We start from the raw sequence: 27,250 nt of genomic DNA, 5'->3' as shown, positions 1-27,250 counted from the left end.
GCAGGGGTGATATTTCGGGCTGTTACAGCTTGTTGGAAATGCTAATATTATAGTTTTAATGGTATTGGAAATTAATAATAAAACTTAACTGAAATCAAGGTATCCTGTCGGCTGATAGAGCTCTTTTAAAAGAACACCGTGTTTTCTACCTAATCATATTTTAAGCATATGTTGCAAAATGCCGCATCGTAATGTTTTTGTAAGGACGATTAAAAATTTGAATGAACAATGATATTATCCGAACAAATCTAAGTTTCAGTGATGGACGCAAATGACGATAAGGTCAGCAATAATGGGCGCAGAGAGAAGCGCAGCTCCGATCATAATGTCGCGGAAGTGGACGTTAACGAATGTGAGATTCGGGAACGTCCAACGCCTAAATCATCTGCCATGCCAAGTGAGGGAGCGGAAGGGAGCCTGAAAGGTAGGCAAAGCCGCAAACACTTGCTGCATGATGAAGAGTATGATTGCGAGTTACGGTGTGAGAGAGCGCCACGTTCACGAACACCAAATGTGGGTCCAGACATGTTCCGTGCAGTTGAAGCATGTCGCCATAGACGCACGGGCGCGCAAGAAATTGCGGATGGTAGTGGAGTTCCTCTTATGAAGACAACTAGCATAATTATAAGCATCCGCGACATCATGTAAGTCCAATACGGTATGGACGCATGGAGAGAAAGAGGCACTATGTTTATAGTAGTAGTTCTGATGACGACTATCGTGTAACCTCTAAACATAAAAGGTTGTACTCTCACTCTCCATGCGTCGATCGTGTCGTGGATAGTAAGTAGACTACCTGAATGAATCTGGTGAAAATACTATAAGTAAATTTCTAATCATCGTAAAGATGTTGAAGAGATGAAAATTCTCGAGTTCGATCCAATATCGAAAGATCAAACCATTCCTACATGGCTTACAAAAGTAGAGGAGTGTGCTGAGACTTACGGGTGGGCAGAGAAAGAGATTATACATTTCACGCTTCTGAAACTTACAGGTCTTGCTAAATGTTGGTACCAGGGTCTCAGCACTAACCTATACACGTGGTCAGAGTGGAAAAGGAAGCTTGTAGAATTATTTCCAAGTCGTGATGATTACACGGAAGTTTTAATAACTATGCTGTCCAAGAAAGCTCGATATGGAGATTCACTTCAGCACTATTACTATGATAAACTTAATTAATTATTATTTTATTATTATCTTTATTTGTCTTGGGTGTTAAGTTAGTAAAAGTAAAATAAAAAATAAATAAAAACATACGATGATATTGGGACGACGACACTGAAAGTCCAAATGGAATGGGTCTGAGGTCTGAGTAATCATCATGGCTAGTTAGCATGGCTAATAGTCTAGGATATAGGTAATTTAGATTAATTGATGTTTTTTGTGAATATTGCACTATTGTTATAAAATAAATGCTTTCGATTAGGCTTTGTAGACGTTAATAAATTAAATTATAACTCAAATTAATTATGTGAGCTGTATACTTTATGAAACTGCTAGCTTAACAGTCTAGGCGTGATTCATTTATTTAGTATAGATTTCATGTTGACACTTGGAGAGACAGTACACCTCCAAATCTTATTAGTATTAGTACTCTGACATTGGGGACCTTTTACATCTCCAGTTTTAATGTATTATTTACCATAGAGACAATATGTCTCTGTTTTACTGTAGTCATTATTTATTTTAAGATAATTATAATGTAGGTAATGTTTACCTAGGTATTGGCCGTTGTATTTGTAAATGTTGTTATATTTTTTCATGTCACTACATGATGTTACTATAAATGTTGTATTGACTTGTAAAAGAGTCCTTGAGGTCTACTTGCAGATTTACTTTTAGAATTTTGAAATTCGTATTGCTTAGTTAAAATACTTTATTTTGTAATATACTGATATGAAATGAGTAAATCTAAAATGTAACCTAATGGTAAATGTAGGTGAGCAAAGGGACTTGCTCTAGCAGGATGGCCGAGCTGTAAGGATACTGTTTAGTTTATATAGATATTTTGTCATTATAATACATTTTTCTAGATTAAATAAGCTAACTATAGTATTAAAAGTATTTGTAACGATCGATCACGTGAAGAGTCACGTGATCGATCCCTCCATCTTAAATATTGAACGAGCATTCGGGAGGTGACATTCGAACGATGACAGTCGAACGATGACAGTCGATGCAAATTACAAGTGGTTACGTTGATTGTATTATTAGCAGGTCAGTACGTTTTGTTTTGTTAGAACTCGATACAATATAATTGCTTGTCTGAGCGACAAGCGTACTACTGTCGTGTGGTTAGTTAGATTGGAAGAGGTTATATTCATTGTGCCAAATAAATGTATTTTGATCACACCTACCGTTCTTTTAATATTATGGTTAGACCCCTTATAATATGAAGATATCTTCTATAGAATCTATAGTTAAGTAGGTACTTATTTGTAAAATTATTTCTAAGCGTTAGCAACCCTAGTTAAAGGTCACTCCATTGTATTTTTGTGTAGGTATTAAAACGGTAGGTATTTGCGTTTTCTTTGAGAGATAAGTATCTGTTCGTAAGAACTATTATATAATCCGTGGTAATAGCTTGTATTTCCGTCAGTAGAAAAAAGCGGGAAATTTAAAAATGTATCCACGAAGGGTAATCGTCCCTTAGAAAATTTCAAATTTAGCGCCTTTTTCTACTAACGAAATTGTTTGACCGGCTATAAAACGAGACTTTATAATTTACACATTTTACTGAGTACATTATAGGTACTAGAAGAAATGTATCATCATCATCATTTTATATCCCACATATAAGCTAACAATATTTCACCAACACGCTTACATGGTATACAATAAAAAAACTTAAAACTAAACAGTACACAACAGGTATAAAACAGACAAATAAGACTTTGGTAGAGACGGTGTGGTGGCGCCGTGATAAATGTAGACCAAATGCGTAGCTTGTGTGTAAATAAATAAATAGCGTGGCCCTGCTACTGTCATACCTCTTTTGTCTCATTCTAAGTTCACTTCGTTGTTACGGCACATTTTTAGGGTAAAATACTGGTAATGTTTGTATACAGTTAGAGGAATTATTTAAAAAATGTCATAACGTAAAAATGCTACATAAAATGCGTCATTAAAAAAAAGTTTACCCCATTTTTGGGGTAATCATAATTTCCCCGCCACCCGCCGCATTGCGGTTTATCACGTTGCCCGTTGTCACTGTACTGTCATGTCACCCTCCGACTGTCACCGAGTGCCCGTACAAAAGTAAAGGCGGTACCTGCTGCCATGCACAAAATCAAGATCTAAAGGTAAATACAGTGCCTGTTCAATATTCCCCGTCATTTTAAATGTATAAACATGGAAATGTCCACCAAATTTGCACACTGCTAAGTCATTCTAACCTAACTTTTGGAATGTATTTATTTTATGAATTATCGTTGTTTACCAGTTTCGGTGCTAAATGTAACAGTGTCCGTTATGCGTTTATGTTATAAATGATGGGATTGTGGCCTTACAATCAGTTTTTGCCCTTTAAAACATTGTTTTCGTGTAATCTCTTTCACATATCTAGATTAAGAAAACACGATAGAAAGAGTGTAAATTCCATTTTTTTTCATGTAAATACATTCTTGTCGCATACATTACCAACGTGCAAGTGGCTTCGCCCGTGTTTTTTGTATAATTTACTGTTTTTCAACCATAAAATATTGATTTGAAAACAAGTGTATATTCTTGTTCTGTACCAACTTAGAGGAAAATTAAGTAAGTAGGTTGAATAACCTCATTTGTTATGCTAAGTTTAAAAAAAAATGTATGCCTTGTTTAGATATGCTAATTCTGAGTAGAGTGAATTTCATTTGTCTTAGATTTATTTCATAATATTATTATAATTGATTATTTTAGACAGATATGTGCAATTAAGTACAAAAATATTTATTATAATTACATTACGGAAAATGCCACGCGGAAACAATATTATATTCAATTGACAAATTTCCTTAATTGTATAAGTGTGTTTATAGCCTGGCAAACATAATTGTCAGTCAGTAAGAACTAGGAAAATTATACTCATCCCTTTCTTTTGGGTGCTTAAGACAAAGACAATTTGTTTTGTTACCCTGTCCCTTGGACAACAGTGGCACAGTTTGTTTGAAGAGACGTTGTATGCCGTTCTATTAACATGCTTAGTAGGGGGCCCATTATGGACATTGGTTATAACGACCACAAAAACGCAAGTTTAATACATTTAAGTACCATAAAATCAGTATTTCAATTAACTTTCGTCCCCTGGACAACTAATCGTAACCATGGCAACGAGTGACTCTAAAAAGTTGATTCTCCCAATTAACATGCATAAAAAAATACAATTTAAATTACTGTAGAAATCATGTAATTACATACAGTAAGTACTTTTCTTTATGAAAATTTGATTTAAAAATATATATGTACATCAAATCATACAAATATGTAGGTTGATTTGCTGACCAAGCATTAAGGTCTTCGTTTCAGCTTGGGCAAAAATGCTTTCATATTTCTGGATGTCCTCTACAGATCGCGACTGTCAACCGATTTTCGTAAAATTTTGTAAGCAGGTTCAATAATCAATTAATCAAACAGACTTTTTTGTCAATTCAGTTTTTGGATTTGTTTCGAAATGGCGGAGCCATACATTTATTCCGTTTTGCTTTGCTCGCGAGGTCTGTAGCTCACAGAACCGTTAGTATAAGATTGTCCCATATTTTGGTGTAAGTGTCTATGTTCTAAACAGGTCGGAATTCTTAACCAATACTCATGAAATTTTATGAGCAGGTTTGATGATTTTTTCAAAATGGCGGATTCATATTTTTTCAGTTTAAAATCTATCCTCGCGAGCCATAGAGCCTCTACAGCTCACAGAGCCATTCAAAAAATGAATGTTTTTTTTTTTAATGAATGATTTTTAAGAAATGGTTATAGTGGTTCCTAAGTTGTTACTTTTGTGACCTATCAAGCAGTCTGATTTTACCCAGCTGGACCTGGGTATGTCCTTAAACTACGTCCAAAAGAGAGGTATGGGCACTGTGAATGTCATCTCGCTTTGTGTGGTAGGGCAAAGCACAGCAGATGTCATTCCAGATCTAGAGCAGAGCCCAACTGGGGAAGTTCCTCCACCCAGGGATCGAAAACCGGTATTTTTTGTATGGGAACGAAAACGGTATTTTTTCGTTCTTTGTTAATTATTTCATTTCTAATTGGGCAATCGCATAATACGAAGTCGTTATCTAAAAACACAACCGAGTCCTATATTTGGAGTATAAAATAAACCGAAATATATGTTTATTTCAAGATTTTTCCAAAAAACCGGTTCCGATCCCTGCTCCACCTTACAGAAAACCGCAGCCAAATAACACTAGACCCTACACATAGTGTTGTGTTCCTGCCGGTGAGTAAGATTGCCAGAGATCAACGAGGGTGTGGAGTGTTAGGGTTGGCAATATGCATGTAACTCCTCTGGAGTTGTAGGCTACGGAGACTGCTTACGATCAGGCGGGCCGTATGCTTGTTTGCCACTGACATAGTGTAAAAAAACAGATTCAAAATTATTTTAAACAATTAATGTAATAATTTAAGTATGAACTGAACTCTAAATTACAATGATAGAATAGTTAATTAACCCCCAGGGGAGTAATTACCCTTGGTTCTGAACTAATAGGGTTATATGCAATCCAAAACACATACATTTGGAGACAGTTTTATGAGATTGATTCAGATTTTGTCCATTGTTTGTGTATTATTAGTTGAACACTTTAAATTATAATTTTATTTGTATCTCCTTGGATTTCACGGGCTTATAAATCCCGGTCTTTTGATAGGCTTGCGTGGGGATATAGATCCAACACGTAGAGCCCCCTTGGAGAGATTTAATGTCATGTAGAACGCCTGCTGGAACCCGTTCACAGGTGCAACAATAGATACCCATGAACCGGTCGCAGCAGACATTGGGACTATTGTAGAAAAAGTGAACAGTAAATTTTATTATTATTATGTAAACTAGTGCTGTTGTTTTTTACCATGCGGTAATATTTCTGTTATTTATCCTTATTTATTTCCTGAATGTAATTTTAATGTGTTAGTTCAGTACTGGGGGCCTAGTCAAGATGCCAAACATTTGCGCTACGACAACAGCCTTCTAGCCTAGTTGGTAGTGACTCTGCCTACAAAGCATGAGGTCCCGGGTTTGAATCCCGGTAAGAGCATTTGTTGTTTATCACATATATTTTTGGGGATGTCATATACAAGGTGTAACATAAATAGTGGATACACGTTTAAGAGCATATTCGGTATCGTGTTCTGTTTAGGGAAAAGTAGGCAAAACTATTTTTGGCGTGGTAAATTTTTTTTATGGGGCAGGTCCACGTTGGCCAGCCCTCCATGCAAATAAATAAAATTTTTTTTAGATACCTTAGATATTTGTACCATTATTTAGCTCAACGGTTCTCTCATGTTGGTGAGATATACAGTAATATTTATATTTTAGTTAATTTATACAAGAAGTACTTGAGTAAATAATTTCTAAAAATATGTTATTGACAGTCATGATTTATTGTGGGTGGCAGTATCATTAGAGCCTCAAGAAAGCAAACAAACCAAGTACTTAGTTGGACAAATAGCCATACAGTTTCCGACAAGCAGCAAGCAAATTCGTATTGTACGAAGGGTCGGCCTGAAAACCAGCGTTGTAGGAGGTAAGCCTGCTGCAACACATGCTGAGGTTCGCTCCTTTTTAGCATCATAATTTTGAAAGTTTTTTATACCTACATGTCAACATAAATTTGTGCCTAATTAAGTTTCATTTTAAGGCTTGTAATGTTTTGTAGCATTGCCTGTAAACATTTTTCAATGTGGTGTTAAATAAAAAATATCAACAACAAAATTTCTGAATTATGTACACTATGTGAGGAAGATTATCTTGTCGGCCTTAAGGATGAGAGTACATTTTTTTCATGAAGTTTTGAAGGTCTTATTGGTCCAGAAATACCGCAGGCGACAGGTCATTCCACAGTTAAGAGGCTGTCAACACCCAATGTCCTTGAAATTGATGTTACTTAAACAGTTTTTTAAGAAAGACTATTTGTTTTAGTCAAGTAAGAAAAATATAATGTTCATATTAATTATATTTCAAAGACCTTGGTTGTACTCGATACATGATTGAACGAAAACGGCTCGATAGAAAATAATTGCAAAGATTGGTCTTAAAATCACAATTAAACGGTTTTATGTCTTTATTGTTTTGACTTATGGGTCTGCAATTAAAAATCACAATTTCAAAACATTTATATCTAAACCACTATTGAGTAAAATATTACACTAATAATCCACTTTTTTTAATTTAAATATCTTTCTTATTATTCCCTTGCCCAGGCCCAGTAACATGCGACAGTGCTATCTCATTTACTCCGATACAAATAGACAGTGTTCGCGCTTTAGGTATTGACAGCCTCTTAAGCTATGCGAGGCAAGAAGCATCTTATGGAAAAGTTAAATTTTTATGGCCTTTTTCATAAACGCGTTACTGGCCTGAATTAGCTATGAATCGTTTGTCCTTATCTGTCATTTTGACTTGTGTATTTGCTAGAAAGGGATAAAACATAATTTAACTAAATCAGGTCCGTAAGTTTTATGAATAATGGGGTTAATGGATGAGAGGGGTTTATGTAGAGCTTCAATTGAAAATAATGGGCAAGATACTAAATTGAAATAATTTTCCACAATCATAAATTGGGTTTTCCAGAATTAAGAACTGCCGCTATACACTGTTTTTTTAGATTAGAATTTTTCTAACCTCAAAAGTGGTAATTAACTTTTTTTTCCGAAACGCTAGGGTTCCTATGATATCTAATATTGCTGTAGAACTATATTTAAACGACACTATAATTCAGTGCATAGTAACTCAGATTAAACTTTGGAGAAAAAAAGTTACCACTACTTTTGAGGTTATAAAATTATAAAAATCGGGCATAGGAAGTAAAAAGGCCAGTTGTCATGATTCAGATTATTTATTTACTTTCAATATGGTTGATCTAAATTCTAAAGTTATGGCAATCCCATCATTTTCATTTTCTTATCGTCTGCTATTATGGTATATTGTACACAGCTGTATAATCATATTTTTCATTGTTTGTGAGAATTTTGTCACATCGAAGGTATGGACTAGTTATTTTTCAATACATTGGTCTCACCAAAACTCGCCCTTTGCAGGTGTACAAACAAAGTATATTATATAATGAATAATCATTTTATATTATTGATATATATCTATGGACGGGCCTTACGGGCTATAAGAATAGGGCCAGTACAGCGGTGTCACGCACATGAATTCGAGTCAATCGTGCAGCCTAACGCCACAACGGGATTTGTCGATGAGTTCGCATCACGCGCGCGATTGGTCGCAACTAGTTGCGTTAGACTGCACGATTGGCTCGAATTCGTGAGTGACACCGCTGAACTAGCACCATTCTTAGTGCCCGTAAGGCTCGTCCTTAGATATATGTCAATGTTTTATATACAATAATGACTACTCAAAATAGAGAATTTCTTGAATATCTATAGACAATCTTACACAAATCGACCAACTTGTTTTCCCACAATAAGGTCAATGAGGCTTGTTTTGTGGGTAGGTATAGGTACTAGACGAAGCGACGAAATATATAGTAGATAGATTAGATATATATATAATTACGTATATACTTACGAGCGACATGCCCCGGCTTGGCACGGGTAGAACCTTAACAAATTATACACCTAAACCTTCCTCAAGAATCACTATTGATAGGTGAAAACCGCATGAAAATCCGTTCAGTAGTTTTTGAGTTCTCACGAACATACAGCCTCACAAATAAATGCTCTGATCGGGATTCGAACTCGGGATCTCCAGCTTCGTATGCAGGGTTACTACCAACGGGCTACGGAGGGCGTTAATATATGTACATATATATATTTTATGTACAAATAATGCACGTCATATGTAAAAATAATAAGTTAACCATTAACTATTTTAATATTAGCAGTTCAAAACAGGAAAATGTATAATGGCCGTGTCTTTGTGGCTTCAATTCATGCATGTTGTTCATTTTGACATTGGATCTTTTTAATACAGTTGCTCAAGAAGTGCTACTTTAGCGTGCGGAAAGTTGGATTTCGCGAACTAGTGCTTTTCACTTTTCCATTTTTTTTAATTTATACTTGTTCCAATTCATGACTACTTATTGATGACTGTTAATTTTAGTTTCCTTTAAAAGTGTCAATCAACATAAAAACCTACTGTTAATATATGAATAATAAACATATATATTTTTTATATATTTTATTACCTTACCTCTTCATAATTTAAACACGTTTATTTTTTAATATTGAAAAACAGTTGTTAATAAGTTGTCTGAATGGAACGGAATAGCTGCCGAAACACCTGTCAAAGAAGAGGCGTTTTTTCTTACTGCAATCATGTTTTAAGTTTCCTAAGGTAACATTGGATATTGTTTTTATACAATTTAAATATACGCAAATAATTTAAAATAACGATACTTTGGTAATAGTAGTACAATGTTTTATTTACAATTGTTTGTCTTATAGAATATGCATAAAAAAATACTTGTTGTTTTTCTTATTTTTTCGCAACTGTTTTATTATACACGTGCGGAAATGTCATTCTTCTTTCGTCCCGAATCTTCCCACTCGCCTACGGCTCGTGGCAAGATATCTCGGTACTCGTGAAGTAATGACATACTTTCCGCACTAGCATCGAAATGGACTGTTCTTTCGCTCCAGTGTAGGCTACGATTTCACGAAAAAGTTCGATCCCCTTATATCTCAGAGAGTTGAGAAGATATGATATCCAAAAAATATCAAAAGACGCTTATTAACGAGAGATGTAAGGTGCAAAAAAAGTCAAAAACGAAAAAAGTTATAGCCGAAATAGTGAATAAAAAAAAAAAACATTTTTTACCGATTTTTTTTTAAATATCTTTTAAACAATTCGGCATTCGGCACTGGCTTGTTCAAACCAAATCAAGCAGAACCGTCTGCGAACGATGCTATTAAGCTTACAAATAAGTTAAAAAGTGGAAAAAATTACTGTCTTTGGCGAGACTTGAACTCACGACCATTATGGTGCCTCCCTGAAAGGCCCATATGGGTGAAATATTTGTTTTGGCAGAGTACTGGGCTAGCGATCTAGTGATTCCAGTGGTCGTGAGTTCAAGTCTCACGCAAGACAGTACATTTTTCCACTTTTAAATTATTATTAAGCTTAAAGCCTACCTATGCAAATAAAGCAGTCTTTAAATAACTGAAAAAAAAAACCTAAAAAAAGAAAAAAAAAATGTCGTACCTCCATATCTAATACTGATTGTGCGAGTGTTATTTTAAACGTCAAATTTCTATGAAATTATAACGACGTTTAAATAACACTTGCACAGTCTGGGCTATCAAAATCGCTACCAACTTAGCTTGTTCTAATTCTAACGCACTGTATATCCTGAATGCAGCCTTTCGTAAATTCCAGTCTCTTTTTTGAATTTGCTGGTTGTCTCTTTCGCCCTCATTACGTCATGCCTTCCCTTTTGCACACTTCAACGATCTTCCCTAAGCGTCATTCTACATATATAATTCTTAAGATACTCCAAATACACTTCAGTTGAGTTCATAAATATGTATACATGTTTTCACCTTATTGCAATGGATTAAGGTGAAGAAATGTATACATATTTATGAACTCGTCTGTACAATTTTATTGTATTGTACATTGTTTACTAGGGTGCCCTTGGCATAATACGTCAGATGTCTGTCGCGCTTGCCACGCGGTGCGATGTGCTACACAAACAACTGTCGTACCTGCTGGGGCCTAGATAACTTGGTATCTAATCTAGATTGAACACCTTTTTGGGCAGATTATATAATTCATTATTATTCACAGAGAGTCACAGAATTTGAGAGAGAGTAGTGATGACAATCCACGTCAAAGAAAACTTTGTAGCCACAGTAAATTTACTGGAATCTTACGACACATGATTAAAACTTTTAGAACGCCATTTGACTTTGATTCTTATTCTTTCACTGATATGTGTTAAATTTGATAAATATCAAAAAGTGGCGCCATCTAATAGATCAAAGGCCATAGGTATGGCGGCATCGTTTCGACCTTTGGCCCACGCCCGGTTTGCTATGTATAAAATAATAAATAAATATTATAGGACATTATTACACAATTTGACTAAGTCCCACAGTATGCTCAATAAGGCTTGTGTTGAGGGTACTTAGACAATGATATATATAATATTTATAAATACTTAAATACATAGAAAACACCCATGACTCAGGAACAAATATCCGTGCTCATCACACGTATAAATGCCCTTACCAGGATTTGACCCAGGACCATCGGCTTCATAGGCAGGGTCACTACCCACTAAGCCAGACCGGTCGTCAAATGTATTTGTGTCGTCATTATAGATTGGATTTTGTATGTAGTGAGTGAAAAGTGCGACTGTGTGCACGTTTCCCGCAAAAAATAGCATAACGATTTGCGCGGTAAGATATCGCTCCCATCCGACATGTCGGAAGCCGGTGTTGCTCTAAGGCCGGTTGTAGATGTCCGGTGTTTTCCCCGGAAACCGGACCGTGTTACGCGACTACATCCGGTTTTGTACATGGCTACCGACAGCTACACCCAAGAAAACCAGACATCGTCGCCGAACCCGGACAATTGTCCGGCGAAACCACCGGACTTCTACAACCGGCCTAAGGGTCTAGTCCAACGGTTTAAGCGTAAAGTGCTAATAGACACAAAGACAGACAGACACAGTAACTTTCGCATTTATATTATGTATTATTATGGATTGTGGATACGAGTAGGTAGACTTTTTTTAATTTTTTTTACCATTTTCAAAAATGGCGTGGGTCCATAGTAAAAGTTGCTCAGTATGACCTATATATTCACCCCGTGAATTATTGCAGGTGCCTAAATAAACAACCTGTATTATTTTCTGATAAAATCTAAATATGGCAATTTAATCAGATATACAAGATCATAATAATAATTCTGACGTAACTTACTACTACTATATTAATCAAGTGAAGTCGTAGCTAGAAATTTTCGGAACCGCCCTCGAAACTACATACATAATATATTCTTTAGATAAACGAATAATAATTCATTGCCGTAAAATCACTGATTATTTGTCCTCGTAATGTGCATTGAGGACCATGAGGACAGGCCTTCCGGACACCGTGGGAGGCTCTAGTAACAGCAACGCATGCGACCTGCGTAAGACTGCTGTAATCAGCATGGAATTACATAGGCTAAATATATCAATAGCAGCCCTGCAAGAAACCAGGCTACCTGATGAAGGTTCACTGCGTGAGGCACAATACACCTTCTTTTGGAGGGGTAAGGGGACTGATGCTGTTCGTGAGCACGGTGTTGGCTTCGCCGTTCGCAGCGATCTGCTTAAAGCAATCGAAAAGCCTCTTGGGGTCTCTGAGCGTATCATGATGTTGCGAGTTAACACAAACAGCGGCTACATTACACTTATCTCCGCGTACGCTCCAACACTAACATCAGCGGATGAGGCCAAGGACCGATTTTACGAGCAGCTCCATGAAACTGTGCGTAGGGTAAAATCTTCCGATCGCTTGTACGTATTAGGCGATTTTAATGCTAGAGTCGGTCAAGACCGTGTTCCGTGGCTTGATTGTATTGGTGAACACGGTATTGGTAAACAAAACGAAAATGGTCAGCGCTTGCTAGAGTTTTGTTCTAGGAACCTACTGTGCGTCACCAATACATACTTTAAGGGCAAACTATCTCGCCAAGCTTCATGGAAACACCCTCGCTCGGGTCATTGGCATCAGCTGGACATGATCCTCTCCAGAAGGAGACACCTCCGCGAGACACTCCACACCAGAACTTTTCACAGTGCAGAATGTGACACCGATCACTCCTTGGTAGTGGCGCGTGTTGCCTTCACTCACAAGAAAATCCATTCGTCCAGACCTTCTGGTAAGAAGAAACTTAATGTTTTTAATACCAGAAATGACGAACTGGTCAGTAAATTTGAGGAGTTGGTAAGAAGCGCGCAGTCAACCTGGAGTGAGAATGCACAAGCAGATGACACGTGGAGGAGTGTCAGATCGTTGCTGACGGACACTGCGGGCTCAGTTTTCGGCTATCGGGAAATAAAAACCCAGGATTGGTTTGCTGAAAATGCAGAGCATTTAAAACCTTTGGTCGACTACAAGCGCGAAGCTGCACTAAAACACCGCATGAGACCTACACCGGAAACTCGGGAAAACCTTAAAAACGCCACGTCGACGTTGCAGCGCAATGCACGACACTTCGCAAACGTGTACTGGACGAATGTGTGCACAAATATCCAAAAGTGCGTCGACGCCGGTAACTTCAGCGGTGTTTATTCGGGCATCAAGCAGGTTCTAGGTCCTGTGCCTAAAAAGACAGCCCCTCTCAAAGAAGTGGATGGCACTATCATAACTGATAGCTGCCGTCAACTCAAGCGATGGGTGGAACATTACACCGAACTCTATTCGAATCCAATTGCTATTGACTCAATGGCCTTAGTACATACGCCAAAGCTAGCAACTTGGTTCGAACTAGATGTACCACCCTCTGTAGAGGAATTTCATAAGGCTATAAAGCAGCTGAAACGTGGAAAGAGTCCAGGCAATGACGGTACTCAAGCCGACATCATAAGGCTCGAGTGTGTGGGTCCGATTCTGCATAGTCTGTTGCGGAAATGCTGGGAGGAGGGAAAATTCCCACAGGATATGCGCGATGCTAATATCGTCACACTTTACAAAGGGAGGGGAGACCGCGGTGATTGCAACAATTACCGAGGCATTTCCCTCCTTAGTATCGTGGGCAAGTTATTCGGTCGGGTAGTACTATCAAGACTACAGCAACTTGCCGATCGCGTATATCCCGAAAGTCAGTGTGGATTCCGTGCCCAGCGTTCCACAACGGATATGATCTTTACACTTCGGCAAATCCAAGAAAAATGTAGAGAACAGAAAACACCTTTGGTTGTCGCATTCGTTGACCTAAATAAGGCCTTCGACACAGTTAGCCGAGAAGGGCTTTATTCTGTATTGGAACACATCGGATGCCCACCAAATCTCGTGAATCTTGTGAAGTCCTTTCACGAAGGTATGCAAGGTGCAGTGGTGTTCGACGGTACCGTGTCTGACCCGTTCCCTATGCGTCGAGGCGTTCGGCAAGGCTGCGTACTGGCCCCTACCCTGTTTGGTATATTCTTCTCGTTGCTGCTAAAAACTGCTTTCGGTGACGACCAACAGGGTATCCATCTGCATACAAGGGCCGATGGGAAACTTTACAACGTTTCCCTTCTAAAGTCTAAGCGAAAACGAGACAATTTATTCGTTGACAACTTGCTCTTTGCTGACGACGCAGCCTTCATCGCCACATCACAGTTTGAGCTTCAAACTATTATGGACAAATTTTCTCGGGCCTGTGATCTGTTCTCTATGTCCATCAATCCCCGGAAAACTGTTGTATTGGCTCAAGGGTGTGCGGAAATACCGACGATCGTGTTGGATGGCGCCCCGCTGGAGTCAGTCGAAAAGTTTTGTTACCTCGGGTCGACGGTGACTAGTAATCTCTCACCGGATGCGGAAATCGACGTTCGAATCGGAAAAGCCGCGACGATGTTTGGGAAGTTGAGTACAAGAGTATGGCAAAATAAACATCTAACTAGGAAAACCAAGATGATCGTTTACCAAACGTGCATCCTGAGCATACTCTTGTATGGGGCTGAGACTTGGACATCGTACGCCAAGCACGAGCGTCGTCTCAACGCTTTCCACATGCGCTGCATCCGGAACATTTTAGATATAAATTGGAAGGACAAGGTTACGAACGAGAGGGTTCTGGAGATTGCTCAGCTACCCAGCCTCTTTGCGCTGCTAAAGCAGAGACGCTTACGTTGGCTGGGGCATGTGCATCGAATGCAACCTTCTCGTTTGCCGCGGCGTGTTTTACTTGGCGCCATAGCTGATGCCAAGAGAAGCGTCGGTCGGCCTATGTTACGGCATAAGGACTGCGCCAAGCGAGACATGCACGCCTTCAACATCCCTGTTCATAAATGGGAGGAGCTTGCCGAGGACAGAGATAAGTGGCGCAAACTGGTGTTCGACGGACGTAAAATCCATGATGAGGCTTGGTTTAAGACACTTGCTAGTAAGCGAGCCAAGCGTCATCAGCCCGACACCTGTTCGCCACGGACATACTACACCTGCCTGGCTTGTGGTCGTGTTTGCCGCTCCCGTATTGGCCTACACAGCCATGAAAAGCGCTGCCGCCCTACCTGACACTGTTTGAATAGTCTGTAATAGACTCAAAGGCCAATGATGAATGTGCATTTAATTGGATATATTATCTCTTAGATATCACTACGATTTACTTATCAGTCTGGTAATCGAGTTTATCTTAATTTTTATAACACAATAAAATATAGGAGGGCATTTTTTAGATATAAAAGCATTTAAAAATTCCGTAATTTAGTGAAGTTAAATACACATGATTTAGTGAAGTTAAATACACATGGATTACAATGGTCTTAATTGTTATTTGTTGTGGAACCCTAGAAAAGTCTGTATTCTATGATATTATAACTTTCGCTCCGCTTGTTTTTAGGGTTCCGTGCCATAAAGGTAAAAGATAACCTTATGGTGTGGAGGTGGTTGCGAAATATACAATACAATACAAACATAGTACAAAGAGTGGGGTAGTAGTAGTATCTTCATATAACGCACCGCGCGCGGCTTGTATGTGTGCGCCATAGTATCTATGCGTCGCCGCACGCACACTCAAACAAAATCTCGACCCTTATCTCAGTGCGCCACACTGTGGGCTGAAATTCGGCTTTCATTGACATAGAAACCGAAGTTGTTATTTTTACGTTTTTTTGAATAAAATAGGTTTTGCCCAGCATTGTTATAGTAACCTATGAATTTTAGACGATTTGGAATGAAAATTGTGGAGTTACAATTTTTTTTCAAAATATATGTATGGAGCAGGAACAAGAAATCATCATTACTCAAGAACCGCAAAACAAACTGTAATATCCTCGCAGGTGGTTATACTACGAATTATTTGTGATTTTTTGGCATACTACATATATCCGCCACGGGTGCGGTTTTTTTTTTAAATCTTTAATTGTTTCTATGGAAAAAGCACAAAAACCAAATTCAACATTTTAAGATTTTTTTGATTGAAATGGGTTTTGCTCAGTGTGTTTATGCTAAGTTATAAGTTTCACACGATTTGAGTTGAAAATGGTAGAGTTATGATTTTTTTTCAGAAAAATGTATGGAGCCGGAACAAAATATCAAAATATCGCACCCGTGGCGGATATATGTAGTATGCCAAAAAATCACAAATAATTCGTAGCATAACTATCTGCGAGGATATTACCGTATTTGTTGTGATTCTTGAGATATTTTGATATTTTGTTCCGGCTACATACATTATTTTTGAAAAAAAAAAACATAACTCTACCATTTTCAACTCAAATCGTGTGAAACTTATAACTTAGCACAAACACACTGAGCAAAACCCATTTCAATCAAAAAATCTTAAAATGTTGAATTTGGTTTTTGTGCTTTTTCCATAGAAACAATTAATGATTTAAAAAAAAACCGCACCCGCGGCGGATATATGTAGTATGCCAAAAAATCACAAATAATTCGTAGTATAACCACCTGCGAGGATATTACGGTTTGTTTTGCGGTTCTTGAGTAATGATGATTTCTTGTTCCTGCTCCATACATTTATTTTGAAAAAAAATCGTAACTCCACAATTTTCATTCCAAATCGTCTAAAATTCATAGGTTACTATAACAAAGCTGGGCAAAACCTATTTTAATCAAAAAAACGTAATAATAACAACTTCGGTTTCTATGTCAATGAAAGCCGAATTTCAGCCCACAGTGCGCCAGTCGGGGCTTTTGTTTGAGTGTGCGTGCGGCGCCGCATAGATACTATGGCGCACACATACAAGCCGCGCGCGGTGCGTTTGTATGAAGATAACCCACTCCTTGTACTATGATACAAATACTCTTCATTGCACACCTAAATACAAAACAGTACAGGAAAAACAGCATCAGAAGTAGAGGTAAACAACAGGCGGTCTTATCGCTTAACAGCGATCTCTTCCAGACAACCTTCAGATAGTGAGATTATATAACATCAAAGAGAATTTGAAATAGAGGTGGATTGTCAAAGAAAACTTTGTACCCACAGTAAATTTACTGCCATCTTTCGACACATGATTAAAACTTTTAGAACACCATTTGACTTTGATCCTTATCTTTCACTGACATGTGCTTAATTTGTTAAATATCAAAAAATGGCGACATCTAATAAATCAAAGGCCAAAGGTATGGCGGCGTCGTTTCGAACGATGGCGCCACAACCTTTGGGTAGTGCCTGGTAAGATGGCGCCACTTTTTGATATTTAACAAATTTAACACATATTAGTGAAATAATGAGGATCAAAGTCAAATGTGTAAAGATGGCAGTAAATTTACTGTGGCTACAAAGTTTTTCTTTGATAATACATCTCTATTTCAAATTCTCTTTGATAACGTCGAGTGACAGGGACAACATAATAAATTACTATCAATACTATCATGATGTCCCTGTCACACGATGTTGATCCACTCCCCACTCCAGCATAGAGAAATAAGTAAGCATGCTCACTCCATACATCAGTTTTGTCACCAAAGCGCTTATTATTTTCGTACTCGACATCTAGCTTCAAGCAGCGGATTTTTCAGTACTGCTACTTGACAATAGATGTCGCGACGAACGAAAAGTCTAATACTCAACAATTTTCAGCTAATATTATAACCGGATTAACTGGAACTCTATTTTCAACTCCTTCTGCTTGTAATATTAGTTGTAAATTGTTGAGCAATACAATTTTCGTGAGTTGCGACATTTGCGACATCTAGTGTCACGTAGCGGTACTGATAATTCCGCTATTCGATGCTATGACTAGTAATAAGAGTTTACCATACACCCCGCTATATTTTTACGGCACGAAACGCATTTTCTCGATCGTAATGTAGTCAAAGGTATCAGAATATTATTCACCATGTTTGTCTTTGCTTTTAAAATTCACATATTTAAATCACTGTGTTGATACATGTAACCATACAAACTTACAAAGATATAAGTACTAAAGATATAAGATATAAGTATTGACGACCGGTTTGGCCTAGTGGGTAGTGACCCTGCCTACGAAGCTGATGGTCCTGGGTTCAAATCCTGGTAAGGGCATTTATTCGTGTGATGAGCATGGATATTTGTTCCTGAGTCATGGGTGTTTTATATGTATTTAAGTATTTATAAATATTTATATATTATATATATCGTTGTCTAAGTACCCTCAACACAAGCCTTATTGAGCTTACTGTGGGACTTAGTCAATTTGTGTAATAATGTCCTATAATATTATTTATATTTATTATTATTTAAAGTGTGATTTCAGACACAATAACTCATACATCGAAATCATAACCTTTAGTTTTAACAATCATAAACTCCATCACAGACGGAGCGATAATTACCGACAGATATAGTATAGCACGCTAACGATACAAACAAATATATTATATAGCCGTCTGTCTAGCACCTACATTGTGCGAGAGATTTTGGACACAGTACCTACCCCATACATCGAAATGCACAACCTTCAGTGCTTATCAAAGTGGTTTTTCAATGGCAGCTATGATTGTACGAGTACGTGGTGGACCTGCATCTATTAGACAACATTAATAATTGGTTGTATTCATAAACAAAAATTTAATAGTTTATAGCAAGCAATTGGGAGCGTGCACGACTGTCACGCAACCTAGTGTCCGCAAGTCTAGGGGAAAACGTCAATTCACTACATCTTATAAAACTACTCCAAAACTAAAAACTACTGAACGGATCTTCATACGACTTTCATCTATCAATAGAGTGATTCTTGAGGAAGGCTTAAGTATATAACTAGTTAAGGTTTTGTGTAAATTGTTTGAAATATAACGATGTTGTCGGAAAAAATCACGCTGGCTAGGAGCTTTAATCGAAAACGCTGCCTAATCCGTTTGAGCTATAACAACACAATGTATGGTGGGGTTACTTCTCATTCAGAGGTCTACAAAAAAGTCCGCGATGTTAAATGTCTATCTTTTAAGGATAACTTACTATACATATTCGTAACTTCTATAAAAAGATCACGTAATATGTGGCATTTGCAAAGCTATTTACATGGATACATTATTAACAATTATCAAAATAAATATGTTAGTTATATTAAGCATTTCATACAGATTACATTGGTCCCTTACACCATACAATTTAAATGAATATTTCAGGAGTAATCTTAAATCAAAGTTTCATTTCGAGCCATATAATTGTACGAAATGTTAAAGACGCTATCCGCAGTTAGTTCAAATTTTTACCACCTTATGCGCTGGGATCGCTTTACTTACCTCCACCATGCACTTCGCACGGTCCCAATAGTGCAAATAATCATAAGTTTGTATTTTGCCAAAGACAACCGTTTTGAAGTAACCTATTATAACGAATATAATTTGTATAGATCGTGTCATTCACGAAGACGCGTGCCTTCACTCGTAATGTCATGTTTTTAAAGGTTAGATTTGACAAATCTGCGCGTCATCGTGGATGACACGAACTATAACGGGTTGTAGTATTTAAAGCCCGACCAGAAATATATGATCATTGTCAAGAGGGCGCTGTTATTCTCATGTATAGATTGACAGTCCAGTTTAGTATGAAAAATTAAAACCAAAAATAAAAACAAAAAATAAGAAGCGAAAAGTAAATTTCAGTTGCGCAGGATTTGAACTATCGCCACAGCGGCGGTCAACTGATACTTTCCTGCTTGTGTTTACGTTCGGCCATGCGTGCGGGTGACGTCACGGACGAATTTCGAGTTCTATTATTGCAAGTTTGGTGGGACAGGCGCGGATCCAGCCCTCAAAAAAGGTTGTGGTCACAGCCACCCGAAAATGCGAGACCCAAGTGCGAGTCGGAGTACGAACTCACTCATGAACAATCATGAGTCATGATCGTCGTCGTTCATGAACGATCATTAGCCTATCGATCTTAATAGACCGTGAAACTGTTACGTCACAAGACTATAAGGGGGTACCTAATGATTCCCCGACCTATTTTTTGTAGATTATTTATTCGCAGACAACGTTTCGCCGAACATCGTTTTGCATAGGGATTTATTTGTACCTAGATGTAACTTTTGGTAGTTTTAGTTTTACCAAAAAAAAATGAAACTAAATTTCATTTCCTAACAATTTTTTTCAAACTGTACATTTTTCAATTTTTTTTTCCTATATACTTATTTGACAGATTCAATTTAACAAATTACCATTTCCCTAACAATAATTCAACAACATTCATTAGACCAAAATGTTTCACTTGATTTAAAAACTGTTTAAACATTTTTCGACATTTTTTTAGTTTATCAAACATGTTTAGTCTATTTTTATTTATTTTTTACAACAACATAAAAACGAACTGTTGCCAAAAAAGCGGGCTAGGTTAGAACTGAGACACTCTTAATAATGAACTCTTGTTAGAAAAGCAGGTTAGGTTAGAACTGCGACCCCCAGAAAGGCAAACCGTTGCCGGAAAAGCGGGTTAGGTTAGAGCTGCGACCCCCACAAAAACGAACTGTCGCATAAAAATACTGTGTGGTTAGGCTAAGTTGCTATTTAATTGAAGTTAAAGATATATTTTTTTGCTATATATAAAAAAGAGACAGCAACGTATTAAAAATTACTAAATAAATAATTTATTTGTCAAATGTTAGGTTTGTAATGTTTTGATTTGATTTACGTACCTATAAATTTGGCAACTAAATAGTTCGAGGAATAAAAATGGTGACAATTTTTTTTTTAAATACGGAAATGTCTAAACAGTCTTTTTCAAAAAGTTCTGATGCAAAACATTTTTATGCTATGTATTGAGTTGGGAAATGATTATTTGGTGTTTATGCTTTTGCGATAAATTCTTTGGAAAATGAGAATCAAGCCAAAAACTTTTGTTAATCTTTTGGGTATTTTGGTTGGTGCTTTTTTTTCTTTATTTCTTACTTTCTTATTTAGCAAAAAACTTGGTAATCCATTAGTAACCTAAGAATTTCATTTGGCACAGTAATCTGTCCGATTAAAAAACTTTTACTAGAGTAACATTTTTTAAATTTAATTTCGAATAAAGTGACAGTTAAATAACAGTTTAAATAGTAATTTAGCAATTGCGGTACTACATACATATTATCGGCGTATAAAGTAACGTATCGGAAATCGCAAACAATCTATTGCAGTCCATGGAGCCCTATTTAGATAGTTATCTATCTACGCTAAAAAACTCCTACGCCTAATAATTCAAAGCTGGCATTATTTTTAAGAAATTTGGACTAATATTTGTAAATGTTTCGGGTTACTAAGACTCGTTAAGCTAAAAACAATTGCCCCTATAATGTTAGTAAATAATTGTTACCTATTCTTGTAAATAAGCAGGTGTCAGCTGATATTAACATGCTCGAATTTCTAATTAATACAAAAAAATCACTCTACCTATCGTGTTTCTTCGACCACGGATTTCTCGGGTAATTGTGACGGTTACCAAACGATTACTCTACAAAAAGTAAATCTGCTTATAAATGTTATGCCAAGTTGCCAACTGACTACTCTGCGTAATGAAATTCTGCCAAACAGTCGTCTGTCAAAGCGTCTGCGAAACAAAAATCGGCGTAATTTTACTAGGCGAATCAATACGGCACCCTATTAGGGTTGTGGGCATGCCCATCGTGCCCACAACGGTGGATCCGCCCTTGTGGTGGGAGTGGTTTAGTTAATGTTCTATGCGCTAATTGGATAATGTATTTGTCACAAACTACTAAATGTTTCCATGTGTGTGTAAAATTTGAACGGACCAAAGCCGTTTGTTATTTTATTTCACTGTTTTTTAGTAATTAACACACTTTTGCAACTTTTTTCTTCACATAACACAGTTCTCACAGCACTCTTCACAAATATTCGTAATAGTTTTGATTTTATTAGCACTCTTTACACGTTTTCCTTATTTTTTTCCGTGGAGCGAACGACAACACGCTCAGAGATAGAGTCCTCCCCTCCCATCTTTAACCTGTTAAGAGCACTGATATAGGATATACTGAAAATTTGTTACAATGTTGGTAGTGACTAGTGTCATGCAAATAAACCATGTTTCGGCCGAAGGTTTGGTTTCGGCTGAATCTAGAGCATAACCGAAGGTTCGATTTCGATCGGACACTAGTACATTACACCTCCATTTCCATTTTTGTGGATTTTTCTCAAAACTCAAACGAGGCCGCTGATATATTGCTAATGTTGGTTTTTTCTCATTCCAGATCCTGAAATGCGGTGATAGTCCACAGAAACCAGCTTTAAAAAAAATCCAAATTAGACGAATCTCTTCCGACCTTAAATTCATCGCAACCTCGGCCACGTACGGGCAACAAGCTTCAAGCTCCGCATATTAGCTCTTTAGCTAAACGACTCATATCTTGGCAGAAAATTCCAAGAAGTCTATATCATTGTACAGTTTTTATTTTTTAATCTTTTAAGCCAATATGGCTACCGACAGATCCATTGAGGATGTCACCAAAATGATGGAGGATATCAACGTTCTTTCCTTCCGGAAACTTACGGACGTCAAGCGTCTAGCGGTGCATTTCCGAAACGTCATCTACCACCCGCTGACGCAGGAGAGTCCCGTCATTTTGAAATATCTGAACAACTTAAACGAGACCCATAGAAAGGTTTTCGTTCAAAAACGCGAAGGCGTTGAGGTGGAGTATATCTTTACGACTGAGAAGAAGAGTAGTCTGCAAAGACAACGCTTCAACAGTCTTCCGGTGAGCGAGGTGCCCGAGTTGCTTAAGACGGAACAGATTTTTACTGATGAGAGCGCTCAACAGGTGCATATATGTACGGACTGCAACGTGGAGATAGAGCTGAACGACGAGGAGCCGCTTATGGAGTCCCTGCAGAAGCATTTCAACTTGGAGGTCCACATGCCGAAACCCAAGATTATGAAACGAGAGAGCATCGATGTCGCAGAGCCCATAATACTGCCGAATATGTCTCGCAGGCTCTCGGCCATGGAGTGCGGTGAGACACCGGCGCAGTCCCTCGACATCGCCGCGCATTTGATGCAGATCATGAACAACAAGCCTACTGAGAAATTAGATCGAATGTTCTCGAGCAAACTCGAGGCGTCTTTGATTAGACATTTGCCCGATAACTCAGAAGCTAGCATTGACGCCGCGATGAAATTCTACCACGTGGCATTTGACAAACTTTGTCAGGACAAGGTGGACTTCTCCGCTCTCACGAGCTCTGTCGCACCGATCATTATGAGTATTAAAGACAATGTTAACCAACATTTCTCTGCTGACGCAAACAAAAATTTCGAGAATGAAGACAACGAGGCTCCTGAGAAACCGAACAAGAATCAAGTTAAGAAATACCGTTACTACGGACCTATTGAGAACTATATTGTTAAGTTACTGCTTAACCACAAGCTTTTATCTTTAGTTGATGACAGGACGGGAAAACGCGCGTTTTTCTGCATGGCGTGCGAGTATTACACTCTAAGATTCCGTTACGATTCCGTTTTGAATCATGTATTCAGCGAATCGCACATCCACAACCTAGCTTCCATCCTCCAAGCTGACAAGCACATACCGTCTTCCATAGATAACAGAAACATAGAGGACATTAAAGAGATGAATCAGAAATTTTTATTCAGTCACAGCATTAGTGAGGACAACAACGGACTGAACTGCGGGCTGTGCAAGACTTCCATAGATTCCATCGAAGCTGCGGTGATCCATCTCCTAGAGGAAAACCATCTAGGAAAGCTTTCTGACAAGATATTCCGGAAAGTAAAGGCTAATAACCCAGATGGGGCTATTCCTGACGAATGGGGTCCGAAGAGCTTGGACTGGGCGAAGTTCCTTGCCAGCATCGGAAAGCCTTTAAACAACAGAGACCATGTCGTTATAGAGAACTTTATCAAGCCTTCCGGAAAGATCGCAAACTACTGCTCCTGTTGCGACATGACTCTAAAAGGCCCTAGACAGGTGCTCTTCAACCATATTCGTCAGAAGAAGCATTTGCGGAACGCAGCACCACACAAACTCCAGCTGTTGTACAGGAACCAGTGCAGACCATCTGAGTATTATGCCAGCTTCGGCAACTATTACGTCTGCGCTGTTTGCCCCAAATTCATCGCATTGCCTTCCTTCGCCGCTATCGTCGAGCATTTTGAAAGCGATCTCCACATCGAGACTGTCGCTAAGTTGATCCGTTGTGCTCTCTACGAGCAAAACGTCGACAAGGAACTTCTACATCACAATAAAGTTACCATCTCTGGGGAGATTAAGTGTGAATATTGCGACGCTACATTCCCTGATCTTTCCGAAGCCATAACTCATATTTTATCAAGTGTCCAACATCAGAACGCTTTAGTCGAAGCTATTACTAAAGCCAACAAAGGGGATATAATCAGCGTGTACATGAAAGGGAACTATATCCTTAACAGCGAAGGTGCTTCTTTCAACTGCGTCACATGCAAAGGGGTTTTCAATTCGATTCGCTCCCTGCTGATGCATTTGGTGTTCGCTGAGCATTTCCCCGAGAAGCCCACTTCTGAAAACGTGTTCCGTTTCTACCTGGAGTTGAAGCATAATATAAACATGTTGGGGCGGAACAAGTATGTGTACTACGAGTTTGGGAAGCTGAAGTGTGGGGTGTGCGACGCGGACGTGGAGGAGACTGAGAACGCCAAGAGGCATGTGGTGTCGCCTCGCCACCGGGAGAATATGGGGGCCAGTTATGTTAATGTTACTTTAGATGTGTCCGGGAATGAGTGAGAGGTGAGTTGACAACTGATTATTCGTATACACGGTGTAACACCAGGAAATTGAAACATTTTAACAGTGTATTCCTGATCACAAAAAACATCTTATTTTAACTTAGTGCAAAACGCCTTTTTGATGGCGATGTTGTCATTATGGGGCGTAGTCTAAATATCCTTATTGATAGATGTAAAAACTAACCTTTATAAAGCTAGGTTTTACAAAAAAAATATCGTAAAAACTCATTTTCAATGCCATATTTACCATAACTTTTTATATACAAATTCGTTCAAACATTTGAATTAAAAAAACAAAAAAATATATATTTTTTGGCGAAATCCTTTTATGCTCCAAGTGCGTGGTTAAAATCTTTCGGGTTCCTCGTGTATATTGTCCCTATAAAATAAATGCGAGATTAGCTCTGTCTGTCTGTCTGGTTACCTCTTCACGCATACATTTCTGAATCAATCTAGATGAATTTTGGTATGGAGGTAGCAGGTTTGGTAGGTCGTGAAGCAGTACTGAGAGTTCCGCTACTTGACGCTAGATGTAGACTACGAAAATAATAGTATTTTTCGTAACTAAACCGTTGTATGGAGTGAACACTTTTTTTTTTTAGGACATTATTACACAAATTGACTAAGTCCCACAGTAAGCTCAATAAGGCTTGTGTTGAGTGTACTTAGACAACGATATATATAATATATAAATATTTATAAATACTTAAATACATAGAAAACAACCATGACTCAGGAACAAATATCCATGCTCATCACACGAATACATGCCCTCACCAGGATTTGAACCCGGGACCATCGGCTTCATAGGCAGGGTCACTACCCACTAGGCCAGACCGGTGGTCAGGAGCCGTATATATCGCAGGAGCCGAGTGCTCAAAAATATCTGAACACGCTCTCTAGCGCCTTTACAATAGAGGGGTGTCCAGATATTTCTGAGCACTTGGACGCTCCGATATATCTGATGGTGACTGTACAGTGCTTGTACGTTACGTTTTAGTGTTCTTCGCGAGGCTCGGAAACCGGTTAAATTTCCAAACTAATATCATGTACTTGGCAAAAAAAAAAATAATAATTTCTGTTTCGTTCTTAAAACCGCTATTTAATAAGAAAATAACCGGTTTTTACCGAAATCGGTTAAATTTCCTTACCGTTATATACTTGGCGCAAAATCTTTTATTTCAGTTTTTTTCGTAAAACCGTTATTTAGAAATATAATAATCAGTGTATAGGACAACATATCCATTGGCATTATTGTCAGGTTAACCGGTTTAGACCAATAAAAATCGGTTTCTTCCTATGTCGGTGTCTTTGTTTACGCGGCACTCCACCAGGCCGGCCGCACGCAGTGAACGGAAATAACACAAGCCGCGTTTGAGAACATTACCGTTCAAATTTTCTGGACAAGTAACACACATACACAATTACGCTGTGTATGTGTGCTATGTTTTATTTCCGTCCACTGGCCGCCCGTCTCGTCGCTCGTCGAATAAACCGGTTTATTTAGATTACAATAAAGTTCTTAAAACGTTCGCGTTCTTATGTAAGTTCGGAGTACGTAATACCAATATAAACCGGTATTTACCGTTATTTTTAAAACCGGTTCCGTTGTATTAACCGGTCTGTCTGTCTGTTCGCAGTTATGCCTGTGTGTCGCCGGCGCGGCCTGTTACTACACGAATCCTATATTAAGTGCTGAGGCGATCGTTTTACAATGAAATTTTAATAAATGAAATAAATAATTTTATAATTGATATCTTTTTTCCTTAACCTCTTGAACTCTATGCATACCGTGTGCGGCGCGTCACCATGAACCTTGTTGGAACTTCTAGGGAGCGTGCATGAACTGTGGAGGCAGCACAGGAGCAGTCAGATTTTTGGCGCGAGGCGTAAATTTGATGTTTATTGTTCCGATGTAGCCCACAAGATGGCAGAACCTACTATACACAAGAAAACACGTGACGTGTAAATGTACATGTTTATGGTTCCGATTCAGACCACAAGATGGCAGACCCTCCAACGCGCACGGTCCCTATACGTATTTACACAAATATAAAAGATAAAAATATGTTTATTGCACAAAAAAAGGACACAGAAAAAGTATATAGCAGTTGTTTCTAGGAGAGTTGGTGGATAACTAGGTTGACAGATTTTCCAGGAGTCCCCGCACTAGGCTAGGCCTGCATGTATCGCGGGAGACAAGATGTCATGCAAGTCAATGAAAAACTAAAA

General features: G+C 38.2%; 1 protein-coding gene across 1 annotated transcript; it reads left to right on the top strand.

Moving 5' to 3' along the window:
- Positions 1-3,166: 3,166 nt before the first annotated feature.
- LOC133532410 (uncharacterized) lies at positions 3,167-26,772 on the top strand. Its single transcript, XM_061871059.1, has 3 exons — positions 3,167-3,302; positions 22,488-25,019; positions 26,659-26,772. Exon 2 carries the CDS (start codon positions 22,710-22,712, stop codon positions 25,014-25,016), a length of 2,307 nt encoding a protein of 768 aa, XP_061727043.1. The 5' UTR covers positions 3,167-3,302; positions 22,488-22,709; the 3' UTR covers positions 25,017-25,019; positions 26,659-26,772.
- Positions 26,773-27,250: the final 478 nt, after the last annotated feature.

Source organism: Cydia pomonella, chromosome 27, assembly GCF_033807575.1.
Source record: "Cydia pomonella isolate Wapato2018A chromosome 27, ilCydPomo1, whole genome shotgun sequence".
NCBI lineage: Eukaryota > Metazoa > Arthropoda > Insecta > Lepidoptera > Tortricidae > Cydia > Cydia pomonella.
The sequence above is the reverse complement of the archived record's forward strand: the minus strand, read 5'-3'. Positions and strand labels throughout refer to the sequence as shown.

Bases quoted from the DNA above. Each gene is read 5' to 3' on its own strand.
- LOC133532410 (XM_061871059.1), top strand. From the start codon at position 22,710: ATGGCTACCGACAGATCCATTGAGGATGTCACCAAAATGATGGAGGAT.